The sequence below is a fragment of the Trematomus bernacchii genome, unplaced genomic scaffold (genome assembly GCF_902827165.1).
Source record: "Trematomus bernacchii unplaced genomic scaffold, fTreBer1.1, whole genome shotgun sequence".
In the NCBI taxonomy this organism is placed as follows: Eukaryota; Metazoa; Chordata; class Actinopteri; order Perciformes; family Nototheniidae; genus Trematomus; species Trematomus bernacchii.
The window spans coordinates 7,537,528-7,558,739 of NW_022987803.1; the positions used below are offsets into that span (position 1 = coordinate 7,537,528).

General features: G+C 38.9%; 1 protein-coding gene across 3 annotated transcripts in view; it reads left to right on the plus strand.

Annotated features, from left to right (window-relative positions):
- snap25a (synaptosome associated protein 25a) overlaps positions 1–21,212 on the plus strand; it is a 40,676-nt gene that overhangs the window by 13,217 nt on the left and 6,247 nt on the right. For 2 of the 3 annotated variants that reach the window (XM_034150701.1, XM_034150702.1), the window contains exons 2-5: positions 8,722–8,865; positions 10,013–10,054; positions 13,511–13,559; positions 17,361–17,478. In XM_034150701.1, coding sequence (XP_034006592.1) covers positions 8,794–8,865; positions 10,013–10,054; positions 13,511–13,559; positions 17,361–17,478 — 281 coding nt within the window. In that variant the 5' untranslated portion in view covers positions 8,722–8,793. Of the gene's footprint in view, positions 1–8,721; positions 8,866–10,012; positions 10,055–13,510; positions 13,560–17,023; positions 17,142–17,360; positions 17,479–21,212 lie in introns of all 3 variants that reach the window. The other variant, XM_034150703.1, reaches the window with a different exon arrangement.

The following is a 21,212-nucleotide window of genomic DNA, read 5'->3' on the forward strand; positions in this document are numbered from 1 at the left end:
ATGATGTTATCATGCCATGGGGAGGCTTGCAGCAAGGACTGATTATTAACCAGCCTGTATGAGCAATAATCATCAGTCCATTACAGTATGTATACCATCATTTTAGTATTTTTAAATATGCATTTTGCTCCAAGCCACACAGCAGAAAGGTGTTCCATTTGCTGTAGCTAAAATATGCAGACTTATTTAAGATTTATATGCAATGTGTTTCTGAGATGTGGATGGTAACATCGGGGTCAGATGAATAAGTGATGGGGTCTTGGACTTCTCAGGTCAATAATGCATGACATTCTTTGCAGAGTGCTCCACTGGGATGTCGCTGCTGCTCTTAATGCTAGCTCCTCTGTGCAGAAAGAGCTCCTGCTGGTGTGACACATGGGCTTGCTGTGTGATGTTTCATCACTGTTGTTATTATTCAGGCTCGCTGGGGTTCCTGGAAGGGGGGTGCCATTTTGTCGTCATGGTTATGTAAGGGATTATGTGCAGCGATCGGGTCATTATTGAGAAAAGAACCCAGACAGGGTGAGCAGGGCCTCGACGTCAAGTGCAGGGGTCTCGATCTTAACGAGATTTTTTTTATTTAAAAATAACACATTGCTTCCACTAAGAAAGAAAAGGCTGTTCTGAACTGCTGAACTGCCACGGCAACAACATAACTTAAAATGACGGCAGCACTGATGGAGGTTTTCTGCCTCCTAACGGTCAGTCAGTTCACATTTGCTTTTCCATTAACCAATCTTTAAACACCGCCAGAGCCCATACCGTGTTCCTGGCAGTGTTTACTTCTTCTGCTGATTCCAGCTCTTTGAGTCTTTTCACCACTTTCATTTTCTTGCGCCGTTTTCTTGTCTTTGTCTTTCTTTACTGAGGACAGTTTTAGGCATCATAAATCCATAGTTTCGTGCTCTCCACAAATATACAAATTAATATGAAAAAAAAATTCCATTGTGTTTTCTGATGGAGAAATTACAATGTTTTCTTTTTGGCTACGGCTGATGTTTTCTGCGGATTGATAGGACTGCACATAGTCCCTTGATCAGAACGTCCTTGGCAACAGTTAGCTATCGAAAAAGAGCCGAACACTTAGTGTTCAAATTGACCAATCAGAATCAAGCATTTAGCTAAGCCGTGTATTCAAATGTGATAAAACCCTCAAACAAAAAATGCGCCCACATAGCAAAAGAATTCTAAAATTAGAACCTAGCCTGGCTGCTGTGGACATTTTATCAACATTAGATATTATTTTACTATCTCCTCTGCAGCTAAAGGACTATTCAAATCATTAAAAAAGGAACACCAACTTGATCTATTTCAAGCCTTTGTCATTGCTGTATTCTGTACAGAGCGATAGCACCAAGTGAAGAGCTGTAGTGACCTTCACAATTAAGTCGTTTATGCAACAAGATATATTTTTACAAGGGCAATTACCATCAGCTTATGCGCTATAGGTGTGGCCAGATGGCTAGCAGGAAGGCTATAAACAGGCCGGAAGATAACCTTTAAATGCACTTATTGTATTATTAATCCACTGTGACTGTTATGTTGCTCTGAAGTCCAACCTCGTTATGTTTCAGTGGAGCAGACACTTTTTCATCCTGTCAGTTGAGTAGATTGAGATGACACTCGAGTGGCATCTTACAATTATAAAATGTCCACCAAAGATATTTAATTCAAAAAGACAAATGTTTGATGTAGGAACGGAGATGCAGCGACTAAAACTGAACGACAAACAAAATGGCTGCCAACACTCACACACATAGAGAAAGAGAAGATAGAGACACACATACAACCCGATGTGCATAAAACTAAGATGTATGTCTCACTCGCCACATCCAAGCTCTACAGTATCTTACCCTTGAGGTCATTTCCCCTCACATATCGATTAGTATGTCTTACAGCCTTCTAATGTTTCCACGGTATAGGTCTTCAGATAAAAATAGGCCATCCAAAAGGACAATAACATAATGTTATAGTATATTCAGCATTATATAAGACATTGTTACTTGACCAAACATGACCTGGGTAAGCATCGATGATGTATACTTTAGTTGAGTATTCGACATACTTAAAACAATCAAATACTTACTGATGCACAGTAGAATTAGAAGGTGCGGTCCAGTCTGTGATCTTTTTTTTGGTGAAGTGAAAATGAAAGAAGAAGGCCGAGGAAGGATATTAAAGAAGAGTGGAGCAAAATATATGAGAATGTGTTGAGATGTAGCAGCGGGTGGGGGCTGGTAATCTTCTCCAGTTAGTATGTGATTGGGTAGGCTGTGAAATATGCCGTTCCTCGGGGATGGAATGTGCCGGGAATGGAAATAAGGGCATCTCCATATCTAGCCTTATTGTTCCCATGGTGTTTACACTGAAGTGCCAGGAGGGTGGATAGATAGATAGGAAGAAGAACATAGACATTTGAATTTAGCCGTGTTTATTGCTCATCCAAAATACTGATGAATGTGTTCGGCTTTACTCCAATGTGATTACTGCCAAACTAGAAATATACCATATTTTACAGCAACTTTTCTCGTGGCAAAAAAAAGATAATGCTGATACTGTAATCAGCAAGGCAACAGGCATCAATAATAGTAATAAAGTAATAAAGTGTGTGTATCTTACTACATATACGCAGGTTGATATATAGCCTAGTTGTGTCTTTTTAATTACTTTTTTCCCCTGTTCTTCTTCTGTATTAGCTTCATGTTTACTCTGAGTCAAAAGGTCATGGTTTCAGTATCATGATGACAAACAAAGGAGCATGGGACGCTTGGGTGTGTGAACAAAAGAAAACCCATGTGTTAGCAAATGGACGTTTTGAGGCAGCTGTTTGGCAGATGTTTTGATGGTAATGTCGGATTTCGTACCTCCTTAAAATTAAGATTAGGATCACTTTTATTAATCCCTGTGGTGAATTCAGTTTTTCCCTCTGGTGCTTTTTTACAATTACGGCCCGAAATACTGACACACACACATGCACAGGACATATACATGAACAGGTGGCAGAGAGAAAATGGCTGCCCTGGGGCGCAGTTGAGGGTTCGGTGCCTTGCTCAAGGACACCTTGCACAAGGTTACCAGTCCACACTGCGTATTTTATTTTAGTCCGATCAGGACTCGAACCGGCGACACTTAGTTTCCCGAGCCAAGTTCCTACAGACAGAGCTACTGCTGCCCAATAAAATAAGATGCAATAAATAAGTAATGAAAGGATTACTTAAGTCTAATTCCATGATAATTCATCAAACATTTATTTCGTTTTATAAGCAGAGCAAATACCCATTTGAGTTGGCCATGTATTAGTTTCCAGCTCTGTTTAATTGGTTATTTGTTGAAATAGCGAAGAGGTCTTATGAGTGTCTATGCTTGACAGTTGATTAATATGTTATGTCTTTGCAAAAGCAATTTATAATATAACATTATTCTGAATGTATGGTAAACTAAAGGTGCTAAAACAAAACAGATAAAATGTTCCTGGTTTGTTTGACATAAATGTATTTTCCCCACTTTATTACTGCTGACAGTCTTTTGGTAATCAGTTATAAATTAAAAGTGCCTCTCAAGTGGGATGGCCGACATTTAATTAGATAGGAATCTCTAGATAAATGGGTGTAGTTTGAGAGGGAGCTTTTTACGGATGACTGGGCAGCCTGCTGGTTAGACTTTCTTTAACTCAAAGGTCATCAGATTGATCCGTGTAATGGTAACTCTGAGAGGCATTTATTTCATTTCATTTCAAACCTTTATTTAACCAGGTGAATCCCATTGAGATCATCGATCTCTTTTTCAAGGGAGACCTGCTGCAAGTAGGTTCCACATGAAGACATAAAAACAGAAAGCAACAGAAAAACAAAAAGGACATCATACAACAAAGATAGGACATCATACAACATAGATGTAACTCTGCCAAGCAGTCTCTGTCTGCTTTATCGATGCAAACTGCTAACAGAAGCTAGAAAGGGGCTTAGCTCTCCATTAGTGTGGTATAGTAGCAATGGTAAAAATCTAATTGAATATATATTAATTTGTAGTTGAAAGGAAGACATTCAATTTCAGAGAAGATCCGAATCACAAATTATTTTTCCCTTTCATTATCATTGTGAGATGTAAAAATACAAAAGCAGTAATACTTAAGACACATTATTGGTAGAATGAAGACATATAGTATTCATATCAAATAAATCAGTGACTTAACTCATAATAAACAAAATGTCATATTTGGTTCGCAATCCAAGTTCACTTATTCACCTTTAAATAAAACAATTTCCCATAATCCATAGTTTTCTTAGACCTCAGTACAGACCTTTGCTCAATAACTGAAGAATGCTGCAAAAATATGGTTGAAAGCTTCCGGAAAAAAGCTTGGAAGTGAACCTTGAGTCTAAAATATTTTGACACAGATTTGTATTCCCAGGGTAAAGGATTTTCCAAGTTAAGTATAGCCAATATGTTTGCAGAAATTATGTAATTAGAAATGACCAAAAAGCTATTTTAAATCCATTCTGTCGGAGCCATTAGTTATAACTAAATAAGTAGCTTATCAGAAAAGTTGTATTCTAGTAACTATTTGTTTCCTTTTGCAAGTCAAACCAAGAACGTACTATAATGTGACCTACAAACATGCTCACTGATTAATGCATTGATTACGAAAGCATGTTATTACATTACAGCTGCTCCACCAGTGGTGTGCATCTCTTCTTGAGAGAATCTAGTGATCCAATCCAATCCAATCTATTGTATTTCTATAGCACATTTAAAAACAACAGAGTTGAACAAAGTGCTGTACATCAACAACTGTATAAAAACATAGCATAAATACATGAAAAACAGACAGGACATGAAACAAATGTAAAACACGAGACAATGAAACCAGATCAGAAGCCACAGACCCACATGACGAAAAAAACAAAAACACTAGTAAGATAAAAACCCACATTTAAAAGCTCAAGTGTCATACAGTACCTGGTCTGTAAATGCAAGGGGAAAGAAGTGGGTTTTAAACTAGATTTAAAAACAGGCAGAGTTGGAGCAAGTCTAACCTGGAGGGGCAATTCGTTCCATACTTTTGGAGCTGCAACAGCAAAGGCTCTGTCTCCTCGCTGCTTTAACCTTGATTTAGGGACGACCAGAAGTTGCTCCGGAAGCAGGCAGTGCTGAATGCTGCTGAGATTAAAAATGTGAAGCCGGTAATTGAGACGTAAAGTAAAAGGTCAGTCTGGACGGTTAAACTTAATTGCCTAAATTTCGTTACGCAACCAGGCCGAGAAGCCATGCTGCCCTCTCTTTGAATCTGACTGGATTCACACATTAAGTCCAGTTGGAGGTTTATATAACCCAATATGGCCACTGCTCTTATGAAGCAGTGCAGCAGAGCAAGAAGAGAGGAGAGTAGAGAAATGTAAGCAGGAAGAGATTTAATAAACATGATGGATATCAAATAACATAAAATGTTATTTGATATGCAACATAGTGGAAGGATCTCCTAGTGTGTCAGTAGAAATCAGAGTAAATGCTACAATAAAATGGGCCCCGGACATTATCATTACGATGCCTCTGTCGATCTGAGCTATACATGACTGAATTCATCTGCTGAGTTGAGTACAGATTCATCTATATACCGCCTGGGGAGGTTTTGGTGATTCAGTCCGTGACGTCCAGGGATATTGCCATGGCACACAACAAAATTGCTTCATTTCCTCTGTATGTGCAGTGAGTGTATGGCCAACAGATGTTGTTGTGAACATCTCCGGACACATGAGTGCGTGAAGCGAACACAGAGGGTACAGCAGAAGCTCCGAGGCACCAGGATGAGACACGTCGAGGTGGGCGAGGCCGTCTGTCCAAGATGATGCACATCCTTATGTGATCAGTCTTTACCTGACGTAGATTTTTCTCTGCCATTTTGGTCTCTGTTGGTTTTTTCTGCTCCAAGAAAATAGTCTTACAGTTTTCTGGAAAAGGCAAAATATATGCAGCCGTCCTACTGTAACTCTACCCTCTCTCTGTTCTAAGCCCCTCCCTCTAGACAAGCACAACATCTGCACGCACAAGTCCTAAAACCCGGAAATAACTTAGCATTTTAGCCTCGTTTTTTAGCGTTACAAGTCTGGACTAAGGTCTGTGGTTAACTCAAGCTGAAGATATTTGAATGTTTTGTTCTACGACATAAAATACGTCAGTAAATACCCCTCTGATGAATGTCTGAAGCTTCTATGTGTCATAAAACATTTTTTTATAACAAGTGACTAAAATGTAGTGTTAAATGTCATCACGCTGACACAGGACCACTGTTAGCTTAGCGGTGTTGATGTAGTTCGTTTTATAGCATTACATCATCCCAATGTGATCCCGGAGCTGTTATATAGCTGCAATTCTATGTTAATTACTGACCTGTTTTCTTATAAAACTTTGGGTCAGTAGATTTGAGGCTATATTGAGTTACATAGCCGCCTTTTACCGTTTGGCTAATGTTAAAGAAACATCATTGCTCATGATGGAAAGCAACTTCTTCTGGCAGGTTCTTTATGCCATTAAATCAGGCTTTTACCATTCGATAGGACGGCGTGCACCAACATGTGCATTTGCAAAACAGCCAATAGGATGCCCTCTTTCTGAAGTGACCTGTTATTGCCAAAGTCTCCTTTTATGGTCAATTTTCCTAAAGCATGAAAGCAAAGCCAAGAGAGGGAGCAGGAGTCTAGTTTTCTGTCAGACCACTGGAATTTCAAAATGCTAAAAGGTTTTCATGTTCCCATGTTTCCCCCCGAAATACTAGTAAGACAGTGAAGGCATCCAGGAGTACAGCAAGTAACTTTGCATTTCCCTTCTGTCTGTGCATTGATACAATGGGTAGAGTAACATTACGGCTGAACGTCCTATTCTGAAATAATCTGAAAAAAAAGCAGAATAAGCCGCTGTGTCCACATAGTGTCATTTTCTGGCAGAAAGGCACTCCTAACAACACTCCAGCAAAAAACACTCCCAGCGCTTTTTCAAATGTTTCTATGACAATGATATCTAAATATAATATAAGATATGATTTATTTTATTTATCCCAATTTAATTTGTAATATCGCATCACAATTTCCATTTGGGCTACTTTATATTTCTTTGACAAACACCAACTACAAGATGGTTGCTCTCACACAATGTTTGAATGAGCTTCAGCCAGCTGTCGAGTCAGGAGGGCGAAGTCTTCAAAACGCTGACCGGCAACAAGATCCAAGTGTCTGGCTGCCGATCTGTTTAGACAAATGGGCTTTTTGGATCTCTGTTAGGACTTTTCCATCTAAAACACCAGGCCAAAAAGAAGCCTCTATTTCTCCAATCACGTCACCAGAACATTTCTGAGAGGTTGAAATATTTTCAACTTAAAGCTCAAGAGGCTGCACAAAACTCATTCAACACAATGTACTTATCTTGTCCACTAAGGGTTAGCATTACAGACAGTGAATAACCTACACACAACAAACAGCATCCATAAATGAACAAAAACAAAAAACATGGTTCAACGATAGACATGATTGGACCAATCCGATTGAATAAAAATGCTTTGTCTGCGATACCCATATTGTTGTACAAATATGTGTTGTACCTTAAGACATACAAATGCCGCTCCTTATTTCAACCTAACAGACAATGACTCAACATTATTTATAATGGGTATTGGATGCCCAAAATGGTTGCAGGATTACAAAACTATGCAAGGCAATTCTCTTAACTTGAGGTGTATACAATTTTGATGTAAGTCTGCCTTGTAGTCATATCCAATCTCTAACATATCTGACACATGACAAGTTGTTTCATGTCGATCTTCAGAGTTTGCTACCAGTGATCCGGCATCTGGAGTTGTCTTGGGATACTGTTCTCATAACCTACAGAGGAGAGGAAAGGATCACAGCAACAGGGCAAACTGTTTATGTCTCTCTGTCACTAATCCACCAAAATCCCAGTCAACACTGTCTGAGACTGGCATTCCTCTTCAAACACCACGCTTCCTCTCATTCCCCAACTAACAAACACTGCTGCAGCTTCCTAATCCTCGATTATACAGCCTGCAACAGAGAATTGGGAGATAGAAGCTCCAATCCTCCTATTTCGTTTGGCCCATTTTGTTGAAGGCCATTTTTCTTCGCACCTCTCTGGAATATATTTTATGTTTTGCTCCTCCGGCTTTCAGCTGCTGCTGTTATGCAGGGCGACTCGCAGCCATTAGGTAGGGAGGAGAGTATAACCTGGCTCAAGGGCGTCTGGACATGTGTGATGATGGATGTATTTACTCTCAGAGAGATAAATAGGACCTTGAGGACTTTATGGTGAATTCATTAGTCTGAGTTTGTCTTGAATAAGTCATAACATGATTAGCAAATGTAAGTACGTGTTCCCAGTAACATACTATGCGCGCAAATCCTTTACATTTTCAGCCAAGATTGGCCCGTCTGAGCATGATTTTGTTCTGCAAACATTGTCTTCCTTGAAGTTGTTTCTTCAACTCAAATACTTTTCTGTTCTGGTATCAAAAAATGATGTACACACAAAGGAGGGGGATATGTATGATGTCGTGGATATAATTCCCCCACAGTATCTTTGAACATGTCTTTTCATATCAATGACTTTCCAAATGATAGAAGCCAGCTAATTTTCATTGCAATAGTCAAATACTAAAATAATTACAGACAATGTATGCCTAATGTTTCCTTTCCCTTTGTTTCGTATCTTCTCCAGCCCTCCCCGAAATCCCACTAGGATCTTCTCTTCCCTGTTGGAGTCCTTCTCCACCCCCAACATCCAGCAGCCATGGCAGAGGACGCGGACATGCGCAATGAGCTGTCAGACATGCAGCAACGCGCCGACCAGCTGGCCGATGAGGTGAGAACAACACGCTCCATGCATCACTGTGGATTCAGTTGTGATGATGCATGAACATGATGGCACGCATGCTTGCATTAATGCACACCTACTCACGGAGAATACACTTGAGCACATTCATAGGCATACAAATGAGAAGTGAACATCGAAGCTATTGTGCTTTTTGGGATTTGACCTTCCCTGTAGTGTGTTATATACTTTTGTGTGCATGTAAATGGTCTGCAAAGGCTAAAATCCCTAATTGCATATCATCCCTAATAGGAAAATGCTGGTTGAAGCACAAATGATACCAGGGACACTAAAACGTGATGCACACAGCTGGGACCCCATGTTAGGGGATTATAAAGTTGGCCAACTGTCACGGTTGGCACAGTAAGTCTGTGTTTTATTAGTATAATTGAAATGACTAGATGAGCTACGTAAACTCGCTAGCTTACAGCAGATCTGCAATAATATCAGAACGAATCATGCAATCACATTGTTAAAATAAGCCAATAACATTTAAATGTAAGGTAGTGAAAGATAGCCAACTTTATAATCCCTGAACGTCAACAATGATTTGCAGCGCTTTTAATAAACGCTGCGCATGTGTTGTCAAGCTGGTGAAGTTGTTTCTTCAGTTGCATTTGTTTTGGCACATTTGTGTTTTTTATTGTATCGTTTTTTGAAAGTGCAGCGTATTTTTCCTAATGAAAACATAGTAATGCTTTTGCACCTGTCGGCCATCGTACTAATGGGCTTGAAAGCATTTGAGTTTTTATCTTAAATTCCAAATCATTTTATTGACTGACAGTTTAAAAAATGCACTTTTCAGAAATCAGTCACTGTCACAGCTTCCTTCAAAATTCCCATCGGTCGTTCGTATTCAATACTCAGTGCAGACACACTGTCGCTGTGAGTTCATGTCGATAAATGGCCGACATTGATCCCTTTTGTGTCCCGCTGATTGTTCAAATTCACTCCACTTTGTTGGTTTACAAGTCTGCTTATGCTCATTTCAACTAACATACACACTTTGGACAAGTTATTGTGATTGTTGTGTTTCCCCAGGAAAATAGATGTATTTGTTCTCTGATGTCAAACAGTGCTATTTCCATTTTTAATCTGTCATATTATCTCATTAACTGTATTTCTTTTTTCTCCACAGTCTCTCGAGAGCACCCGTCGTATGCTGCAGCTGGTGGAGGAGGTAAGAAACACCCAAGATGCTTTGAGTTTACGAATGAAATCTGAGACTAAATATGACACAGCGAGAATACAAATTGTGACACTGGAAGTCTATCGATTCCTAGATACATAATTTCTGTATATATACGTTTTTTTTTTAAATACTGCAGAAGAAAGAATTGACTTGTCTTGGGCATAATCAGGAAACTCACAGAAAATGCAATGTCTTAAAATGATGTTACTCTCTGAAAAAGTCAGATTTGGTGACATTCTGATCATTTTTTGAGATACATGTGATAAGGCAGACACAACCCCCTTTGGAGAAGACAATATTTTCAGTTATGGGAAGCATCCAGACATCAATCAAAAGGACTCATTTTGCAACAAAAAATGGTTTATATAGCTATCCATTTAGAAAGCTAGACATATTAAAGTAGTGAAACATTTCTTTGTGATTTGTTCTACCTGGGGTAGGGGCATCTTAACTTGTAGGGGCCCTAATTCATCTACTAAAATAGAATTCACACAATATTAGCATTAAGCAACCAAATTGTTATACTTCACGCATAGTTTAATTCCTAATTGAGAACAAATTAAAATGTCATCGAGAGATGCTTTACATTATACAAAATGACAATACAATGCTTAGTCTTGCTTAAATTGTGAACATGAGCCAGCATTGACAATTACAGATTTTACACAATGTTCCCCATTTGTCTAATTTTAAAACAAAGAACACTATGCTGTTCTTAAGAGTTGAGGAAGGAGAGCACAACACTGTAGCAACACACATAAAACACATGATTATGAGACAGTCTCAGGAGAGGAGCTCCATGTGTACTGTATGTACAGCAAGGATACTAAGAGCCTCATCTCTGTCAATCTGTGACAGTGGCTGTGGTCTCCATGAGAAGATTACAATTCTGATCCCACCAGTTGCATGTTATCCCCTCCCTTTATCTTTTACTGTATTTCCTGTCGATCTTTACCTAACCACACTTTACGGCTTTACTATAATAAAGGGAAATAAATAAGTACCGGGTCCAGGAGACCACGTAAACACTTCAAAGATAATATTTTTTTATTTCAAAGTGAAAAATCTGACTGCATTGCAAACTACATTTTAAAGGAACAATTTGAGAAATATATTGAATACATTTACAATGTTAACTAACTCTCAGCAATGAAGCAATTTAGCACGTTTACCAGAATGAGAACTGTTCCTTAAATACTCTGCTGCTAGGTACCAGAAGACATTTTAGTATTATTATTTTATTTTTGTATAGACCTGGAATTCATTTTCATGGGACTGTTAACTAGCTAACAATAGCTTTTACAGATTACTTAATGACCAATCAAACTACTGTTAGGTGAGGTGATGATCACCTCGTTGATCTCTAAAAATATACGATCCAATTTCGTTTTTCATTTAACAAGCTCAGGGTTTCTCTCTTCTAATTGCTTAAAGAGTCAGACAAGATTGAGTGAACCATGATTCAACTGAGTGATGGCATGAATACCATTACAGGAAATCAATTCATTTAAATCAGAAACGACACACCCATATGTGAGCAGACTCTGTCGATTCTTATTTGCCTGTGCCAATGAATAACGCTGTAACAGACTGAGAGTGATAGACAAGGAGAAAGAGGAACAGGAAGCCTGATATGACACAAGCAGATAGAGATGGAGGGAAGTAGGACATCAAAGAGAGACAGCGTAGACAGCTGGGGTTGACTGCGTCTGACAAGCAGATCTCAAGGTCACATTGATCCTCAGCCGACGATCAGCCCCCCCCCGCGACTGTGCTGCAGGCGGGGAGATTACAAAATTGCATTATATGCTGTAATGCTGAAAACAGGCTTTTATTCTCCTCGTTGTAAATAACATTTGGTCTATTTTTGACTCAGAAAAGTCGTAACCAGTTGAAAGATGTAAGATAATGTAATGGATTGTATAGATGATGAGGTGGTTAATTGCAATGCACATGATTTTAATTACATTTTAGAGCTCAATGTGTGCTAGTTGCTCTTGAAGAATGATGAATCCTTTAAGTTGAAGCACACCCCACCAAATCTTAAGGCTGTAACTATATATTCTACAAAAAAGCAACTGCCAAAATGCATGAATCTATCCACCTGATTTGAATGAGTAAATCCGCATTGAACCACCTCCAGTCCTGTATTGGATCATGGCTGAGTTTCCCTGGGGACTCATTTCCACTACTTTGGGATTCTGCTTTGACACAGCCTTACTAAATTACAGAATCATTTATACTCCAGAGTTTCCTTATTGCACCCCCCACGCTTTCCTCCCAAACTGCTGAGGTGGCAAGGGATATATTAATGTGTAACAGTGTATGTCAAGTGTGTGCCTGACACACCATAATCTTATTTATGCGAATCAGGACCGACCAGGTGCCACATCTTAGTGAGACGGCGCTGCATTTCTAAGAAGCAGAGAGGAGGAAGAGTTGTATAAGCAAGTATTGCTATACTCCTCCTCCTCACACTCTTTCTACCAGCATCACAACCTGTAGCCAACACAGCCATCAGTGACTACAAGCTTTAACTGTGGCACTCATGCAGGCTCAGCTGCTCTGATGGGTTACAGTCAGGAAGGATGTAAATGTATCTGAAGGGGGAAAGAAGACCAACAGACATTCTACATTTAACATTTAGGGCAGTAGAAAAACAGTCCTTCTTACAAGTTGCAATCAATACTAATGTGTAGTCCAAAGGTCATCAGCTGCTGAGTCGTAGACAGAAGGGGTGTTGGGATCCTGGTTCATTAATTGTGTAATTTGTACGAGGAAATCCAATAGAAAGGTTTTTAATTGTAATGAGATATCTTCTCTGCAGTCAGCATTTTTATTGTTAAAGGTAGGGTATAGGTAACCGGCTCGAGATACACTTTTTGTTATATTCCATGGAATGCTCTTAACATCCCGATAGCAATGAATATCTTAAGTAACTAAAATAACTGGATGGCCTACCTGCCTGTCAGCCTTCCATCTGTGCACAAACTTATCTCGTGCCCTCATTGGTCATGTGCGCGTTCGTGTGTGTTGGAGGAGGGGCTCTGTAAGGAAGTGGCAGATTTTCTCCGGTTGTGTATTTTCAAATTCTAGCGATCTCGAGCCGGTTTCTCAAACTTACCTACCCCACCTTTAATCTCCTGGGTGCTATTTCAACGTTTCATGCTTGAGTTGTAATGACAGAATTACCTTTGCCCTTTTTAATCAATACCAACATGCTGACACAGGGAAAATGAAAAAATCCTAATTTGCTCATTCGGACGACAATGCTAAAAATCAGGTTAAAAAGGGAAAAAGTTGAGGATGGGTAAATTGGAGCTCACATTTTTCAGCAGCAACTGATTCCCTAAACTGTTGTGGCCTCATTACTGACCTTTATTTCGTTTTGTTTGTCCTCCCTCCCTCCTACTTCCTTTCTACCTGGCGGTCTTTGGGGAATAGAGCAAAGATGCTGGCATCAGGACTTTGGTTATGCTGGACGAGCAGGGAGGTAAGTCTGTGAGAGGGGAGATGGCGGCGTTAGTAACATGAAATAACTGAGCTATTCACATAAAACAAAGCTCATACTTTAAGTAAAAAGTAAAAGATTGTGTTGACATTAGCAGAACCACAGGGGACATTATCATTTACAATAGTAATGTTGATGATAAAAATGTAAGGTATCAAAACACTTGTGATTGGATCGATTGTTTCACATGCAGTTGCTTGTTTTCATTTAAATGCATATCCAAACTAATTCATTTTTTGAGGACGTCAAGGGTTTAACTTTGGGGAATTTCTTTCTTTCAGCTACCTTTAACCTTTGTTTCCTTTGTTTAACATATTCTTCATAACTGCTTTTGATTTGCCAGCAGCTTTCTTTATGCTCAATAACTAACAAAGACAGCGAATAAAAAGTGCCAAACATTAACTATAAGGTATATTTAATAACAGCCACTTCAGTGCCAAAACCCTACAGCTCAACATCGAGAGAATCTATTCATTTTCCAGAACTCAGTTGGGTTGGCGTGTTTGTCACTGTGGGAGCCTATGGCGAAGGACTACTGGGCTGTTCTTGGATGTTAAAATGATAAAAAGACAGTCATGTTGGTTTCACAGATTCAGTTAAATATTTTTATTTGACCACATCTCCTTATTAGAAAATAAGTGGCAGCAGATATGCCACCTTTAAATACACCCCATTTTATAGCTCACTTCTTTACAATTTGGCCAATCTTTCTTTTCCTGTAAATACTACTGGGGGTGAGATCAGATACCCTGCTGACAGCTAACCGAGGTGTTCAAATACAAGAGGTGGATAAGAAAAACGATCGATTTAGCTGGTAATGACAAACTTTTCAATCACTCCTCAATCAACCCCCATACTTTGTACAATCCCTGGTTACATGCAGTTTTTTTATGAGCAAGCCAACAACCCTCAATGAACAACATGATTAAAGTGTTGCCCATTTCGAATAGCCCATTCAATGGCTGTACCATCTTCATTGTTCAGATAGAGCAAAATGCCTGCACATTGCACATTTTAAAGTTAACAGATGCAGTTTTAAACAGGGTTGACTTTGCAAATAAATAAAACTACTTGGTAAAGTTCCTGAAAAGATTATGGTTTGGCTTAAAATAAGAACGTACGTAACTTAAAATATGTGAAAGAGTTTATGTTTAGCGTGGGACAAGAACAGCTGTCCCTGTTTTAATGGTCCTTTTTTTTTTTTACCAATCATTATACCATTACCTCCTCTCTATATGGTCTTTGTTGCTCTTCATACTACAATCTTACTTCTTTCTCCAATCATAATTACTATGCAAAATAAAGGCCGGCATCATCTTATCGTATTTATATCGATGATCAGCCATGTAAATAGATGACAGCGACCCTCAAAATGGACTAGTAGCTCCCTACACTTATCTATGAGGCAATAACAACTGATTGTGCTCATGGAATGGGCTAATATCATCTGAAGAGGATAAAACAACTGCAACATCAAACAACTAATAGTGGCAATGTGAAACTATAAAGCAGAAGTAGTTCTTTATTGTCCATAGCAAAGGCATGGGGCTTCAGCTCTCCCATTGGCTGGGATGCTTGTCGACCTATTCACCAATCCTGTAAGATAAACCCGTAACTGCACCAACACGCTTGTTCACTCAAGGGGATAAAAGCTTAAACCCTCCATTTATCCCCTCATCCCTAGCGGCCATACTATTCTGCCCCCGCAGGGTCACCTCTCCAAAACTAATTGCAACAACTGACTTGGTACACAAGAGGCTGTTACCCTGATCTGACCCCTGACCCTTTGTTATTGACTATAGAAGAGCCTTTAGCTTTATGGCATGCGATACATCTGAGACAGTTTTTATAATGTGTAGAGCTTTTGCTATAAAAAAATGAAATATAAAACCTTGAGCCACTGACCTTTTTGAAAACACTATTAATGTCATTACCCCCACTTTGCTCTAAAAACTCTGACTCAACGTGGATCCTTTCTTGGTTGAATATATTAACATAAATGAATGCCAACCAGGGATTTTACAAAATCTAAAAAACTACTTTTTGAATCAGTTCCATATTTAACTGTGCCTCACCCTTTCACACCTTGCACCGTATTTCCTTAAATCACAATCAGGATGGATCATTTATGCACCACCACTTTAAAGACCCTGGCACCCATAAACCAGAATACTATGAAAGTTTGCCAAGGCAAAGAGGCAGTTCTCTGTTTTATAATCCAGTATTCACTGAGGTATCATACTTTAACAATTTAATTCACCACATTGGAATTAGAAATAATCATCCTCAGAATTAGAAAGGGTAGCCTCATGAACAACTAAAAACAAGTTTCCCAAGCCCATGAAAGCCATATTTGTGTCCACACATTTTGATTAAAACCAGTAACTGTTATGGTTTCTAAAGTGGCTGCGATTGCATGCTCAGATCAAGAAGCATGTAATATCACTCACATTTTAGGCATATCTTATATCTAAGGAAAAGTTATTTTGAAAAGCAAAAGGGAGCAACTAAAGCTCACTGTTCTTGTAGACTAAAGGAAGGAACAAAGACTTACCTTATGTGGCATTATGCTGCCAGCACATTAAACAGTTCTCAAGTGAAATTGCCTTGGTCCGTAAAAATGATTAAATTAACATTTTTTAAATTCAGCTATGCTAACAGCAAACAATCTCTTTATTTCTTGCTCCGTGAAAGAGAAAAGAACAATATAGGGAAACGTTTGGAAAACAAGTATGTATTGCTTCCCACTGTGATGTTAGATGAGAAGATGAATGCCACTCTTATATATGTACACCAAATATGAAGGTAGGCCTACAGCTGTGTTAGCCAAGCTTAGCATAACGACTGAAAACATAGGAGAACAAAAAGCTGGCTAGCTAAAACCTAATGTTAACAGAATTAGCCTATAAATACCTTAAACGTGATTAAGCTGTTCTTTAAATGTAATTTTGTATAGTAGGTCCCTCCCCTTGCAACTAGCAGATTTGTTTACCTTTTGACAGAGTCAAGCTAGCTGTATTCCTATTTACAGCACTCTTTATGCTAGGCTAAGCTAACTGGCATCTTGCTCTACCTTCATTTTTATCTTACCGACAATCAAGGTATCGATCTTCTCACCTAACAATTGGCTTGAAAGCAACTGAGCGTACTCTCAAGAATATTTTAACTGAACTCTCTAAGTGCAATAAGAAATTCAGATATTTACTTAAATGTTTGCTTGTTATACAATCTCTCTGGCCCAACAAGTTTGGAAGTGACAAACATAAACACCATTTTATTTGATTGCACTAAATGAATAGGAAATAAGTTCAGCCTTTATCTTTTACCCTGCACACACACACACCAGAGTAAAACACATGACTCAATTACTGCTCATCATAATTCATATTTCTGTCAATCAGTCAATGAAATTCATTCCACTACTGTCATCCCTTTGTCCTGACCAGAGCAACTCGATCGTGTTGAAGATGGCATGAACCATATCAACCAAGACATGAAGGAAGCCGAGAAAAATTTAAAAGATTTAGGGAAATGCTGTGGGCTTTTCAAATGTCCGTGTAACAAGTAGGTACTGAAAATGCCCCAACGGTTCTTTACATATGTGGTGGCGTCTAGTTTTTCCTCTTTTTTTTCATTTACTTTCTTTCGTCACAGTGAGTGTCTGAAGTTGTTGTCTTCTCTCCTTTGTCCTCTCTTTATCTCTCTCTTACTCTCCTCTTCCTTCTCCCTCTCTCTCTTCTTGTGCTTCGTTCTGTGGGGGATAAATGACTTGTGTTTAATCAGAGCAACTGGAGCGCATCGAGGAGGGAATGGACCAAATCAATAAGGACATGAAGGATGCAGAAAAGAATTTGAACGATCTAGGGAAATTCTGTGGTCTTTGCTCCTGTCCATGTAACAAGTAGGTGCTGCTTGCCTGCCTGCCTGCCTGCCATTCAAAGATCAGAATAAATATCTGAGAAATCAAAAATATAATCGAGGTAGAAGTGACATCACGATGGCCATCAGCCAATAGTCCGCTCTGCTCCATCTACAAATAAACTTTGTCCATTTCACATCCATATGGGGTGGACACTGGAGGCCATGATGTGCTTTCAAATTATTTCTCTCCGATACACACAAAACATACACAGCACACTTCAATTCTAACTGAAGGTCTCGCCAGGAGAACGTGTATACTACGTCTTTCCGCAGCGTCCATGTAAAGTTGGCGTCAACCCTCACAGGGTGAAAACAGTTTTTCCGGTCTCGAAGTTTTCATAATAAAACCGGAAGTATTCCCCTCACTGTCAAATGATTACACAGTGATATCTGCATTACTCATCCACTAGAAAACATCAGTTTATCCTTGTTAATTACACAATATTGATTGGTTTAAATTGTGTACAATGCTTTTGTGTTTTTATATGTACAATTTACATAGTATAGACTATAGAACTACAATATGTGAAATAGTATAGCTGATCATGTATATATATATATATATATATATCATATATATTATATATGATATATATAATGTAATATATCTATATATATAGATATTAATGTGTATACACATTAATGTGTATACACATTAATATCTGATTTGTAAAACATCACAGACAGAAAGGTATATCCGTCTTTTAATGGTAAGCTATTGAAATTCTGATTCCATAGATGTGTCTCCCATCACCCAAAACCCCTGACTATTCTCTCAACTCAGTATTTACATTCTTATATTCAAAGAAAATCATTCATATCTTTAAAAACTACAAGTCCCTTTCTATCAGCTGTGCACCGTTATGGGGTAAATATAACCTATCTACCAATTGGATCAAATATAAAAGTCAGCCGAATTAGTATTGATACTGCAAGGAGACGTATTTTGTGAAAATAAATGTAAGATGTTGTTTAATTGCTGATATATTTATGATCCACATCACGTATTCAGTTTCGGTGGCAGTTCTTCCAGTTTGTCTAGAAGTCTTCTAATCAGGGCTCTATAAATAAAGAACTACGGCAGATATGTAATATTTAATGCAGCCGAACCGTGTATTACAATGCCGTTATGTGATGACTTTCAAAGAGAAAAGCAAGAACACTCAGAATAAAGTATTATTTATTTTTTATTTTTTTTTTTTAATGTTTTCGGATTTCATATCGCATAAACACCATATCCCAACGTGCATTGCGGCTAAAACATCCAATCACCAAGCTTGAACGGTAGCTGAGGATTATGGGTAGGTAGATGTTTTAGCCTATCAAAACCTCTGAAAAAATAAATGTGTCTCTCAGAATCGAAAGGGAAAAACCTATGGGAAAAACACAAAAGCATTGTACACAATTTAAACCAATTAATGTTGTGTAATTAACAAGGATAAACTGATGTTTTTTAGTGGATGAGTACTGCAGATATAGCTTTAAAAACATTTGACAGTGAGGGGAATACGGTTTTATTATGAAAACTTCAAGACCGGAAATACTGTTTTCACCCTGTGAGGGTTGACGCTAACTTTACATGGACGCTGCCGCATATACACGTTCTCCTGGTGAGACCTCAAATAATCTTCGTAATATCTATCAAACTATAGATCCTACATATCCACTGGACGTGGATTCTGAAAGTACAATATACACTTCTCGCTAGAAATCTAATCAAAAAGCCAAACTATCCTACATTTTAGGATTTTCCAGAGAGGGTTATCTGTGAATATACGACCCTCCGTAGCGTTTGCATTCAACGGCAGCACTAGAGGTCGAAAACTTTCAAACGTGATTATAGGTCGTAATAAGCGCTTAAACAATCGACCTATTTGGTCGTATGAGTTGGAGGACTTGTTGATCTCCCCCTATATTCGCCAGACAGACAGTGTCCCAGAATTCATAGCTCCAGGATTAGCAAACATACTTTAGTAGTCCATCAGTCTGAGCTATTGCTACATGATTGGCCTCTGAACTACCGCCTATACTTTCAAATTACAAACTGTGTAAACACTCTATCCCCTACTTAGACCCAAATCCTATGACACCGGCTCAAAAAGTCCAGTCCTCAACATAAGCCCATTTCCACTCAATGAAGGCCAAGGTTATTCAATAAGTGCCTCCTTAAGCCCCCTTCCGTCAAGGGCCCTTCTCCAAGTGCCCTATTCTCTAATCGTCCACTTCTCAAAACACTTTTATAATGGGAGGCATCTAAATGCTGGTGCAGCCATTGTAGAAGTCTCACTTGCAACAATTGTACTGATGCTTTCTGCTTTCTGAACGTTTTTTTTTAACTATTACCTCTGATGGTTAAGAGGGGACTCCTACAATGATATTACTGTAGCTATTTGCTATCCCAACTTTCAAATCAGAGCGATTCAACCAAAAGAGCAGGGCTGGGGCTCCTGAAGCATTTTGGCACTCAGATCATTTTGTGTGTTTACTCCAGCTGGATATTAAGTGATCTCGGTCCCATAATGCCTTTGGTCAGCCTGGTCCAGGACTGTTTGACACTTCTCCTCATCTGCATGATCTTTACCACATCGCTCTAACATCCAGTAGATCCTCACCTCTTTGCAGGCAACAAGACTTTTTTTGTTTCCCTCTGAGCACCCCTCCTTCCCCCACCACCATTTTTGAACTACCAAGTGCCAATGACATGGAATGACTTGCGAGCATGACCCTTTGAATGCTCATGCATGCATGACAATGCAACTCATAACGGCAATGCTACACATGATGATGCCAAAATCATGATGTTGATATTGACATTGAAGGTGATGTTGATGCTGATGATGAAGAAATCTTATTATGTTGTGTTAACTATAGGCATTCCGAAGGCTGTAGGCAAAAGTTTCAGTTTAAACCAGATGCATTTGCAACAGTCAATTTTGTATATTTTGTAGGAAGCAGCACAATTTCAAGTGCCGTAATAATAAAACAATTTTTGTATATTCCAATTTTAGAATGACTACAACAATATCAAATGAACGCACACACAGAGACAATTCTTTTTTTATTTAGTATAAAGAATAAAGAATGTTATTCTTCATCAGGCGCATTGGTGCCTTGTTTGAGCCCCTCTGGTTCTGCTGCAGTTTCTCTGCAGTGCAGCTCTCCTGCAGAGCGCTGTGCTAAATAACCCTTTACCCAGGCTTCAACATTCCTGTTTGCCAAGCTCCCTCTCCCGTGGGGAACTCGCTCACATGTAGGCCAGCCATATCAGAGAGTGGCATGGTAGCCGGCTGGGAAGTTGAGTTCAAATGATTGCGCATACAGATGGTTTCTAGAAAGTAAAAAAAGTTTGTAAATTTGTATCTTATGTGTCAAGATATTTTTTCAATCCTTTCAGCATGCTTGCTGTCTATCAGTTAGCTGACTCCTAGTTTTCTGCTACTTAATGCATTCGGATTCCGGCTGTCTGCATGCCACTGTTAGTGGTTTTTGATTGGTGGATAGGAATGAATAAGATGAGAATGATTTTAGTTTTTAGTCTACAGGATCTGCAATCCTCATATGATCTAATCAGATCATTTCAGTTCAATCACAGGGAAACTGATTAGAGGAGTGCCTGATCCCCATTATGAGACTGCAGGGAAGCAAATTGCAATTGGGACCAAACTGGGTATCAAATGAAAGGAACGTGATGTAAGAGGAGAGGAGAGGAGAATT